The sequence below is a fragment of the Rutilus rutilus genome (assembly GCF_951802725.1).
Source record: "Rutilus rutilus genome assembly, chromosome: 14".
Taxonomy (NCBI): Eukaryota; Metazoa; Chordata; class Actinopteri; order Cypriniformes; family Leuciscidae; genus Rutilus; species Rutilus rutilus.
Genome location: NC_140219.1, coordinates 14904938 through 14918056, shown reverse-complemented (window position 1 = coordinate 14918056; position 13119 = coordinate 14904938). Strand labels below are relative to the sequence as shown.

General features: G+C 39.2%; 1 protein-coding gene across 1 annotated transcript; it reads left to right on the top strand.

The window, feature by feature from the left end:
- Positions 1-12750, top strand: LOC311304159 (uncharacterized protein; the record flags this gene model as incomplete). The annotated part of the gene is made up of 4 exons (XM_084431025.1): positions 1-53; positions 1615-1812; positions 7547-7598; positions 9661-12750. 4 exons carry the CDS (start codon positions 1-3, stop codon positions 9691-9693), a joined length of 336 nt encoding a protein of 111 aa, XP_084287151.1. The 3' UTR covers positions 9694-12750.
- Between the last annotated feature and the right edge of the window lie 369 nt (positions 12751-13119).

Genomic DNA, 13119 nt, shown 5'->3' with positions numbered 1-13119 from the left:
ATGGCTCGATGTGTCCAGGAGGAAAATTCATCTGGCGGAGAGCACGGCACAAGGTCAAGGCTTTGTCTTGCTTTCCTTTATAATCGCTCTTATCTCTCCTCTCAGCAGATGTCTTGTTCCATTTATGCCGAAACGTGTTGTGAATGAATGTCTGGTTTGTGAAGGTCTGCTGCTTATATACGTACATTCTCACAATTAGAAAGGGGTCAGCATATGTAAGACAACACGTTGAGTATTGCATTACAATTAAATAAATAAAATAAAAAAAAATATCTAATCTGGCCATCTGAAGGCCTCCACAGAAAAACACTGTACTTGGCTAATAGATTCATCATCAACACGCAGATTCCAGTTTATCCATGTGGGGGGATGATTTCATTAGGAACTGTTTGTGTTGCCAGTGGTCAGTGTAATGATGATCTCCAGAGCCATATTATATTATTAGATAACAGATTTCTCTAGGACTGTTACACACAATGTCCATCATCATGAAGATGACCATTTCACTCCCATTAATCTTTGTGTCATGAAAACAAACATACTCTGGCTTAATTTAAATATTTTTTCAGATGTATAGTTGTCACACAAGAAAGCTGTCACAAATCTTACGTCCCATTAGGTTTTGTGTCAAAAGTTTAAATATGTGTCGTTTTGTATATTGGTTTCAAACCATCTACTTCAAAACTAGGATATTTAGGATTTAAAATTCTGTCCTCCAAACTAATATTACAATATCAGAATAGTTATTTGGTAAAAACTGAAAATAATAAAATGTATTTTTATGTAATATTACATTACATGTTTAAATTAAATGTACTGTATTTTTATTTCCTGCACAATAACCGTTTTTGTACTTTGGGATATGTGCTAATTTACAGAAATTCACTTTGTAAATTAATAATCTGTAGAGTAACAGGTGTGGCAACCTCATTCTCTTGTACATTGTGATATAATGTTTAGATTAGAATTTTTTTGGCTTGACATTCTGATTCATCCAAATCTCGTGACATGTTATGTGGTTAGACCGAATAAAACAGCCACCAACAGGGAATGTCTTCATGTGGAAACCCAGTTTTTAACCCAACTGTCAAGAAAATAAACAAACCTCTCTCTCCCTTTTTTCTTGCCCCCTCTCTACCTCTTTTCTCCTTGTGACTTGTATATGATTCCCAGCATTCTGTAAGCAAATGCTTTCCCATATGGGGAAGCGCAGTGCTTTTGAGAGGAAGTTAATTATTTGAAATAACTGTGTCTGTGCAGAGCCCGTGTGTTCCCAGGCAAGAATGGCAAGGAGTCCTCTGTTGTTAATGGTTTCCACATGGACTCTCAGAGAGGCCGGCCAAGACTCCAGCACGGGCAGAAATCTCCAAATTTAGAAGAAATATGAAAATTGTCAAACGTGCCTTCCTTAGGCTGAGACGGCGGGTCCGGCCCCCTAGCCTGAGCCCTCCCCATCCCTTCTCATCCTCACACATCGCGGGTCACAGCTCGGGTCACGGGGGCTCTTACACCAGCCAATCAGGCAGCTTGAGAGGCATTCCCTGACGTGCCGCTCTGATGGTGGACCAGCCCCTTGCCTCATATAAGGTAAAAGAAAAGTCTTTGCTCCCTAAGCCGGCCATGCTTCAAAAAGGAGCCTCAACCCAGGAACACCCTTCAGACGGTGGAGCGCATGGCGTCCATAAGAACAGAGCAGGGACCCCCTCTCTGCATCTCTACCCATCCCGACGCCAAATACCCAGCACCCTTCCAACCAACCAAAGTGGCCAGGACCAGTGCAAACTATCCTTCTTCTTCAAGACGCAGACTGCGGTAAGTCTATCTCAACTTATTCTAAACATCCAACTGGATTTGTGTAGGTAACTATACCTTAATTTGTTGGTTAGTCATTGCTCATGTTGGTTCTGAGATACTGAGACATACCAGGCATGTCAAGCTGTCATTGAGAGCAGTGTGACACTGAGCTGATCCAGCTGGTTAAAAACACTCCGTTGATACAGTGAGCGCGTCCCGTTCAGGTATTGAGAACGATAGGGTGCCAGGAAACAATTGCAAAATGTGGCTTTCCTGTAGGAGTGCGCTTAAGAATCAAAGCTCAATCAAAGTCCTCTGATTAAGACAGGGTGGAATTACTCATGAGAACCCGGTTTTATGTTTTCAAACAGTACTGAATTGCAGACAACTGGCTTTGTGCTTGCGTGCTGCAGGTTGAGAGTGTGCTAGAGAGCGTAACAGGAGAGTTCACCTGGGGATAGTGGGGAGAAATGTGAAATGACCTCACAGAGCACAGTCCCGAAAGCCTCAGCGGGGAATGTGATCCGGCCGCTGTGTAACTGGCCTTTGAACTTGACTTTGAACTTGACTTCTGCGAAATCAAACGATAAATTGATATAAATGGGAAACTGTTATCAAACATCTCTCATTTGATATTCTATCACCATAGTTTTTACTAATTTTCATATGCATTGAGCAATTATTGCATACATTTTCAGAAAACCTACTTAAATGTACTGCTTTTTGAAGACAATACCTGACTAAGCTATTAGACTACACTGACTTTCCACCATGTGCAATACCTCCTGTCAATAAGCACATTAGGAAGTTAACTAAATAGCTCAGCAGCAGTGTCTAATCAAATTGTTAGAGCAAAAGAAATGAGGTGCAGACTTCCATCCCCCACATTCTCTCCTCCATTCTTCCCCTTCTTTGTTTCTGGAAAGACCTTTTTGCAAATATCAGATGCAGGAGGGAGCGGAGGAGGAGGAGGAGGAGGAGGAGGAGGGGAGCCAGCAGATGTGGCCAGCTGTTGGTAGGCTCAGATCAGCGTTTAACTTTTCTAGTCCAGGGATGCCACTCTGGTGACCTACTGAAAAACACACTGTCATTCACACGCACACACACATTCCAACATATTCCAGTTGAATCTTAGCATGCCCATATAAAGTAAAAGACATGTTAACCCACCGCTTGAACATCGCAGATAGACAAAGTTTGCATCAAGACCTTCCAAAGAACAATTATGGCACATATGCATCCTGATGTAAATTTTATACTTTTGGATGACACCAACAGACTTTGAGCAAACTCAGTCAACACTTACATTTGCTACAATGTTTACAATTGTTGTGTGATTTCAAAACATTAACTCTATTAGCCATCTATTAGCTAGACGACCCATTTGACCAAAAATGTTTGTGTGACGTTTCATATTGCCAAAGGTGAATTCTTTAATATTGACATATGCAGTACTTTATAGTGTATATATTGTGTTGTTTATTAAGATATAAGTATTATATACACATAATCCAGCTTTGGCAATATGAAACAACACACAAACATATACTGTATATATATATATACATACCCTAGCCCTACAATGCAAAATATAAATATATTTAGTCCGAATGAGCACCAACAATCCCTTGTTAGCTTTGAAACATTTTCTTTGTATGCACATTTATTCACCTAATTGTTACCAGAGTCTCAAAATCTTGTAAAGTCTAATACGCAGATCTATCATTATACTGTAAGTCTTATGCTGGATTATGGATGAACATATGTGTGTTGATGGACAGATTAGATTAGGATGGAGGGGTTATTGAGTTGGAGACAGTGAGGGAGGGAAAGGAAGTGCATTATTTATTTTCTGAGGAGTCAAAAGTCTGGCAGCCATCGGAGCAGAGTGCTTTCACATGACCCTGTGGTGGCCTTGGTGCTTTGGCCTGTCCCCCGCATCACTTGCTCCCCTCCCCAAGCCCCTTGGGACCCCAGTTCTCAGGGTCACTTTCACATGAACAGTGGGAAGGGAAATCAGGGGGGTTAGCTGCTCACCAGGGACTACCCAAAGCCTGTGTCCACTCACTCATAAAGGTCCACAAAGCCTCAGGCCCCCTAAACACTAACATGAGGGCTCACCCCGCGGTTAGGCTCTAAGGTGCTGACAGAGAGCGCTGTCTGTCTGGCTGGGCGTGTTTTTCTCCACATCAACACTCCACATTCCAATTACTTGTGTTTAAGGAATGCTTTAGGGGTTTGTCAGTTCCTTTTTGGGCTATAAAGCGCTCCTGCTGGGCCTTTGCCTTGTAAAAGGGGAATGTTAGTTTTATGATGTTTAGATGTACCTGAGAAATGTTAATGATCTCATATCTCTTGTCAAATGCATTATGTTTTCTCTTCATTTTACCCTTGTCAAATCTGTTGAAGAAATATGTGGAATATGAGAATGGCATATCTTAGCGAAAGATAGTTTGTCCTTGAAGGCATCAGGCATAACACTGCTCAAACAAGCATGTTACATTTCGGTCAGTTTTATCGTCACAAACACAAAACAACGCATAAATCAGCCTCTCTAGCTTTCTTCTTTTTGCCAGACTAAATGGCACCACATAGAACCGGTTTTGAATCTTTAACGTGTTTGTAATTTAAACAGAAAAAATAATGATTTTAATTGGTTAATAGGTTAAGTGAAATGCCTTATCATATACAGTAAAAACATATTAGATTTAACATGTTCTACTGTAAAATAATATAAAACTTTCATGATTTTTCAGTAGTCACCTTATAATTTACAGTGAAGAACAGATGTCCCCAAAAGTCCCTATATTATGCATCACATTGGATCTTAATTAAATATTTATTGTTCTCCTTATTTATTTGATCAATCATGTAGATTATGTTGTTTGTCACATTTTACACTGTTTAGTTTATACACTGTAAAACAAATATATGAAAAAGTACAATCTACTTGGATGTTTAAGTCATTTCAACTTCAATTACATTAAACTGACTTTAAAAATGAGCTGAATCTTGATGAGTTAAATCAATGTAAAAACAAATGTTGTTATAACTTATTGATCATATAATTTTTTACAGTGTATTTAATACATCATTGTAATGTTGTGTGAGCTACCCATCAGGTGGTGAAATAGTCCTTTAATTCATCATTTGAGTGGTTATCAAATTCAAACCATTTTTACAGTGAATTTCTGGGAACCACAGCTGCAAGTTTTCACCATAAACTTAACAGGACTTTTTTGCAGTGTATGTTTACTAAAATCCTCTTATGGACAGAATTATAGTACAAGTGTCAAGCAGAAGATCACAAGAAAACGAGCCCCACGGTATTGTTCCAATTACACTAAACCTCCTCAGTAAAACGCTACAAGGTGTGCGCTAACAATGCGTCCTCACGAATTACAATTTCCCCAAAGAATCTGAATGTAGATAACGGCTATTAAGTTGAACCTCTACTGGAATAGATGAATGTTTGCATTTGTAGTTCATGCATAAGCCTGAGCTTCAGAAGGGAGATTGGCTTCTAGAGCTAGACTGAGCAGAGAGAGGTAACAGGCGGGTGCCCTCCTCCTCCCTCCCCCTCCTTCACGTTTCCTGTCGTGATGATTTAAGGAGATGGGGAGAAATGAGAGGGAACCTTAAAAGGCAATGTTTAGGCATGCTCGCGCTCTCCATTATCAAGCCACAGTCTGTGTCTGTGTAAACACAGCATCTGCCTCTTCTGTGGAGGTGAGCGCTTTGGCACCAGTCTAGCCTGTCACTGTAATAACTCTCTCTTTCGCTCCCTCTCTCTCCTGATCACATACACACGTTTACACTAGATCACATGCCATTTCCACCAGCCACATGATTCACTCTGCTCTCACTGGTGGTTTCACAGTGTTGTTACCCTGACATGTGTATCATTTCATGAGGAGAGAACAAAGTATAGTCTAACTTTGAATTTATTTTTTGTTATATTTCATTTCAGCTTCTAATGTCAGTGCAAGTTGCTTTTAGTTAAAACAGCTCAAACACGCATTTTAGTCTTGGACTAGGCTTAAGCCTTGTCTGTAAAAACCAGGGGTTTAGTTTTCTTTTTTTAAGCTAACTATAATAAAAATGTGTACATATAAGTCAGTTTCAAAATGGACTAAAATCATAGTCTTTCCACATTCCCTGTTTGTTTTTGATTGTCTCTAAAATGGTCTGTTTCTTAAACCACAAAAACAAAACAAAACAAAAAAACAGCTTGCATGCTGCAAAGCGTGAAAAGCTGGTAACAGTTAGACAATCTTCAGATCAGGACTGTAGACTTCCTCCTAAATGGCCAGACTGTGTGTGTGTGTGTGTGTGTGTGTGTGTGTGTGTGTGTGGTCCTGTTAAAACCTATGTTATGGGGTTAAAATGTCCCCACAAAGATGGCAATATCCAAAATCCTTGTCCTTGTGGGGACATTTTTCGTGAGAAAAACAGCTCATAAGCGATGTTTTTATTTTTTTATCTTCCTGTGAGGGGTAGGTTTAATTTTAAGGGATAGAATATACAGTTTGTACAGTATTACAATCATTATGTCTATGGAATGACCCCATAAAACATGGAAACCCAGTGTGTGTGTGCATGCAGTCTTAACACTATTCATACAGCACAACATGCCAAGAAATCTGAGACATTATTTGTATGTCATGCTTGAAATAACCATTAACATACTTTTTTTCAGATTTTGAGAAATGATCTTTGCAAAAAATAGGACATGTATAGAGATAACTATTGATTCGCATATGCAGTCCATTCTCATTGTGAGACAAATTTATCTCTTGCCTTCCAAGTAGGACAGAGCCTGGGAACTAGGGTTTAGCCAACAGGATGTGATGTTTATTATTGGGGCTCACTTATTAGGCAGTAGTTCAGTATCAGTTTCTCTGTAAGTGTAGAGCCTGGATATGTTTGTTGAGTTTTCCTCACATGGAATAATAACTGATACATCCGGCTCGATAATATTTTTCACAGAAAGAATATTCACATCTTTGTCAGTCGGCACGTCAAAACTAAGGCCCAAGGCCTCTGCTGTACATACTTGTCACTTTCCTGGTTTCTTCTTCACCTTCAGCGCTCTTTTGCCTTTTACGTCAGGCTCCCGCCGACTGTGACTAGAAAAGGGAATGTATGCAGGCAGTGTGGCGGAGAGTGACGGGGGGAGGGGAGGGCACGTGGAGCAGTGACAAACTATCTAACTATCTGCTTCCACAATCACGGGCCGTAAGAGGCTGAAAGAGTGAATGTTTATCGAAAGCCCAGCTACATTTTCCATTATCCCAAAATAAAATCCCTTCAGAATTCCTTATATGGGCTGAGGGAGATTCCAGAAGGGGGATACGAGACAACCTAAAGCTCTCACTTGTTGGAAAAGACTCAAAAAAAAAAAAAAAAGGGCTTAGGAATTTTCATGTCCCAACCCCCCCCCTTTTTTTTGGAGGAGCCTTCCTGCTTTGTAATGTAATACTGTACAAATTAAATTAAGTGGGATTTGTTGAGATTCTTATTCTCCTTATCAACACTGCCTGTGGCATTATGAAACCCTACAAGGAAAATTGTTCATAAAGTCTTTTCACACATAGTCAACTGAGAATGTGTAGAAAGTCACTGATATTTGTACCTCATGGCCAAGCTGTTCTTCAGAGTTGTTGCACATGACACTGGAATGATGGACTTAGCAGCCTGACATGTGCTTGAATTGCTGTTTTTGAAAGCCCATCTTTATCTCTCATTACAGAGTCTACAAGGGGGAAACTCAACATGGACAATTTACACACAAGATGCTGCAAGTAAGAACATATACCCTTGAGATTTCTTTTTAAATGTTATTTCCACCTCAGAGTAAAATAATAATGATAAAGGTAATTGCAACTTTCTATCTCATGATGTGACATGGTGTGATTACATCTTGAAAAGTACATTTTATATCTTGTAAACGAGACAATATCTAACAATTGTGACTTTATTTATTTCTAATTACATGCAACCAAACCATAACCCTATTACTCAGTACTTAAATATATAATTACACTGTAACAATGACACCTTCAAATAAAGTGTAACCAATTTTACTTTAAATCTTGTCATCTCAAAATCTCACAGTTTTTGTGACTTAATATCTTACAGTATGACTTGAAATCTTGTACTTGTGAATATATCACAGTTGTTACTTTAAATATCACATGGTGAATATTTCTTATATACTTTAACTTCACCTCACAATTAACCTGGACTCTGAGGCGGACACAGACTAGAATATACTTGAAAGGAGCACTAAGTGGAAGTTTTTCCTTTATTGTACCCAGAATTAGGTCACTGTGCTTCATTTCAGTCTATAAACAGCAACAAATTGGAGCCAGACGTGCTTGTCAACCGAGCCCTTGATTCCTTCTCCAAAGGATTGCACTGTAAACTGTGAACGGTACCTTGTGGATAGGCTGCATATCTGTCTGTTAATGCCTGCTTCCCTCATCTCTTTCCATTAACCACAGCACTGATGGAAAAGCCATTAGAGAGCTGTGTCGGAGTGAGCGAATGATCCTGCATAATCGTACCCGCTTCCTGGTTGGAGAAGTGAAAACGGTCCACAACATATATAGAGTTGCCTGTCTGTAAGAATGAGCTCAGCTCTGGGTGATACAGTAGCATTTTGTGGTTTCCACACACCACAGTATATTCAGAAAGCTCACTGCACTGAAGCTAGGATTTTTCTGCTATGCTGCTGCCAGTGTGGTGTTATCAGCTGACTGGGAAGGGTTCAGACTCTTTTAAATATATTCGAAACATGTCGTCTGCTTCGTTGAGAAGATAAAACTCACGTGGGCCGGATTCTGACAGGTTTATGAACCATTTCAGACTTCCTGCCTTTTTTCCAAAAGTTGAAGTATGTGTCAAATCAGCCTGTTTAACCAACCACAAAAGCTTCTCCGGCCTACTCGGGTGGGATTTTATTAGATGAGAAAGGACGTCCCCTTGAACCTGGCTTCCATGCGGACCGGTCTGATTGAGACAGAGGAAGTGGTTGTGTATAAAGGGGCGTGGCCTTGCATTCTGCGGTACACTGAGCCCAGTGACTCGGGGGCATTACGGCAAACGGCTGCATTGATGTTGCCTTTTGAACACGAGTACAGATGTCCACCGCAGGAATAAACATCCTGTTCTGCAACCACCGATCTGTGCCGTACCGCTGGGGGCAGAGCAGCGCTGGAAGTCGAAGCAAGCGTGCTGTTGTTTATTCAGCGGATTGGAGTCCTGCAGCTCCAAGGTTTTTCTTGGGCGACGGCCACTTTCAGAGGCAAGAGCTCATGCTAAATATCCCGCTGTCAGGCTGGCAAGCTTGTGTCTGAATCACTACGTAAAGGCTTTCCGTTATCCTGGGTGGCATTCCGAAGCATAGTGAGCGGATCAAGACTGGAATAGAAGTGTGAGAGAACTAGGAAGGAAAAGGAGCTGAGATGTTTATAGGGAGATCAGGGCATAGGTCAAAGCCATTTCCTGTACACCCATAACACTTCCCCCACACACATCCATCAATTTTAAAAGCAATGCGCCTAACAAATGCATCTATCATCATACAATGAGAAAAATGTTGTGTTTCACTCAGAAATTGCTGCTAAATTTCACCAACAATTCCAAAGAAACTGCTTGAATTGAACGTAGTATTTTATTGTAAAACATACTCTAATAATGTGTTTTATTTACAACTTTGAATTATTATTCTTTTTTTTTTTTTTACAGTGTATGCATTTCGGGAATAGTTTTTATTTTATTTTTTAAAAGGGGATAAAACACTAAATAAATAGCATCTATCCATGTGTAATTGAGTATTCATCTTCTGATCTTGATCTTTAGGTTTCACAGCTGCAGGTCAGACCGGCTGGCTGAGGAATTCATCAAACCTCTGGTTCTTTATATGAGAATCATGAGTCATGAGTATAAGACTCCCATGTAAACCACAGAACGTAAGAGGGCACTGATCAAAGACGGTAAGATGGCAAGCACAAAAGGAGTCCTGCATGACTAATTCCCGCTATACAGTCCTCAGGCCCAAGGTGCAGTGCTGCATCTCTGGTCAACTGGGAGTCTGAGATGAAGCACTGTAGCTCGGGAGGAAGGACACAGCCTGCTAATACAATGAACATTAGATACCTTGATTTTACATGACTGATTTCTATTGAATAAAAAGCAAATTTATAATTAGTAGTTGCCTAACCATTATTGTTAAACATTACGTTGATTTGGTAGGCCAGGTGTTGGTAGTTCTAAGATTAAATGTGCTTCTATTTTTGCCAGTCTTTCGTCACAATGCGTTCCATCATTTCCCCATCCCCGGGGTCCAGTTTTCCCAGGAATCCCTTGGGCAATCACAAGGGGGATTCCTGGAAATACTGTTCTTGGGGGTGGGGCTAGACAACTGAATATATCAAATGATATTTTAGCTGTACCTCTTTTATATCATCATGTATTACTATTATCACAGTTATACTGTCACTAATTTAACATGTACTGCCACATCTAGTAAATATATAAATATAAACATTATCGTTCAAAAGTTTGTGGTCGTTTTTGTGTGTGTGTGTGTGTGTGTGTGTGTGTGTGTGTGTGTGTGTGTGTGTGTGTGTGTGTGTGTGTGTGTGTGTGTGTGTGTGTGTGTGTGTGTGTGTGTGTGTGTGTGTGTGTGTGTGTGTGTGTGTGTGTGTGTGTGTGTGAAAGTTTATTATGCTCACCAGGGCAGTATTTATTTGACCAAAAACACAGTAAAAGCAGTAATATTGTGAAATATTATTACAATTTAAAAGAACTGTTTTATATTGGAATATATTTTCAATTTACTCCTGTGATGGAAAAGTTGAATTTTCAGCAGACATTACTCCAGTCTTTACTGTCAAATTTCTTATTATTATCAATGTTGAAAACCTAATATTTAACTTTTTCAGGATTCTTTGAAGAATAGAAAGTTCAAAAGAACAGCATTTATTTGAAATAAAAAGATATTTGAGGTAATTTCATTATTGCTAAAAAAAAAATGGTATTGACCACAAAAGAATACATTTCTTTAAAGGTGCATTGCGCAACTTTTCATGTTAAAAATACCCGTTTTCTAACCCATACATGCTTAAACAATTGCCTGATGGGCTGACTGAGCCCTTCTCTGATCACTGCGATTGCCTCTATAATCCTGTACAGTAAAATAAATAAGAGGGATTCGGGTCGGAATCTGAGACTGGGCGTGACGTCATGCGCGTTCACGGCACGCTCATATGTCTGGCAGGTTTGTGTATGCGCCGACGCCGCCATTCTCCGTAGAAAATGGATTCTAAGAGACCGGCTTGTAGTTCATTTCAAACACCAACGCAAACTCCACGTAAGATAAAAAAAAAAAGAGAACTTTTGTCTAGTGCAACCAAAAGGTCCAAATTGGAGTCAGACAGGCGTCGGGGTAAGACGAGAGTAAACATAGGGAAGGCTTTCAACAAATGGAGAGATCTCCGGTCTGCTCTAGGGCTCAAACGGGATCCTCAGTTGGCTTTTTTCTTGATAAAAAGGTAAGATATATCCCATTCTCTAATGTCTGATACGGCCAATAATGACAATAAATGACGATCCATAAAATGTGTAATGCTTTAGCGTAAGCTAGATAAATGTACAATCGGAATAGGTTTTACTAACTTACCATTGTCAGTGATCAGGTTCAGAATGATTGTGATATAAAATGCTGATATATAAGTTAGATACTTAGACACAAATTTTGAGCAAATTACTGCTTAATTACGATGTATTGCTATTGGAATATGCTACTTAGCTGATCAATAAAACAGGCTAAACCCCCGCAAATCTTCGGCGGATTAGCCTGTTTGGCTTTTATGGTAACGTCATAGTGCCACTTGATTGTTTATTACCTTGAGACATTTGGGTGTACTTTGTTGACCGACTGTGTATGGTATGGTATCATGATTACAATTTTGAGCTTTTACAAAGTTATAACTTATATTGTTCATGAACGTGTTTCCATAATAATAGTCATAAGTGGATACAGTAAACACATAACACAGTTCAACATGGAGATAGATGGGAATAAAAAACGAAGTTTTCTACTACCCCCATTTTTTCCCTCACACATAAGTGTGTTATTTACTCAATTGCCTTTCCTTTCACATATTTTAAATTACTTGCAGATTTAAAACTTTATTACCTCTGAAGACATTATGATTGTAAACAAAAGATTTGTGCGGCTGATGCTCCTTGGGTTATGACCAGCTCGAGCTCGTGCAAGCGTGCGTGTGCGTGTGGTCCGTGAGCGTGCACACCTCTGGTTGCAGTTTCGCTTGCCGCCAGAGGGGGCGTAGTTCTGCGAAAACTCAGACTCTCGCGCAATGCACCTTTAATAAAAAAAACTAAAAAAAAAAACATTACCTTACATTTGAAATATACACATTAAAAAGTTTGCGGTCAGTAAAGTAAAGATTTTTTTTTTTTTTTTTTGCATTACAGATTGATGGATAGTCATACATGTTCTAATGTTGACTTCCTTTACAATAGCCCTATTTCGATAAAGCTATTGTTTATTCATCTAACTGTGTTGGATAGCCTACTGAATCGTTTTATATATAGCTCTGCTTAAACAATTGTGTTTAAACTGCTTTGCAAGTCTTTATACAGTATTTACTTTAATTTAACATAATATGATATGAAGAAACGGCGCCACCTATTAGTTGAAATCATAGTTTGAAATGTACAGAACATCAAACTATAATGTCCACAAGGGGGCGCAGGTAAATTTAGTTCAAATGAAAGCCGCAGCCCGACACGTGATGGCTCGGGTTACATGAATTTTACAGAAGTGTGACTGGAGAAATTTACTTTTTTATTCTGTGGGATAGTTTTAATAACAGTCCTATAGGAGACAGTACGGTACCCCTCTAACTGTGTTTAAATGTGAAGAGACCATTCATTAAGAATTATTTAAAAAAAAATTATATATATATATATATATATATATATATATATATATATAGGCCTATTGGTGCACACAGAGATTTCAGCGAGCGCTTGTATACAGATGCTCCAACACCTATCTGCAGTGAGTCATTGAGGATTAAGTGGGCGGTAGATGCTCATACATTTATGTGAGATATACTGTTCACTGTTCATCAATGCTGCCACTGAAAGTGGGAGACTGTGTGGGATCCACACATCTGCCCCTCTGAAAAAATATATTTTTTATAAATAATAAATATATAAAATATATATATATAAAATAGTATATTTTACGTTACAGTTTCTTGTTTACTGTCATTCAAAACAACTTTC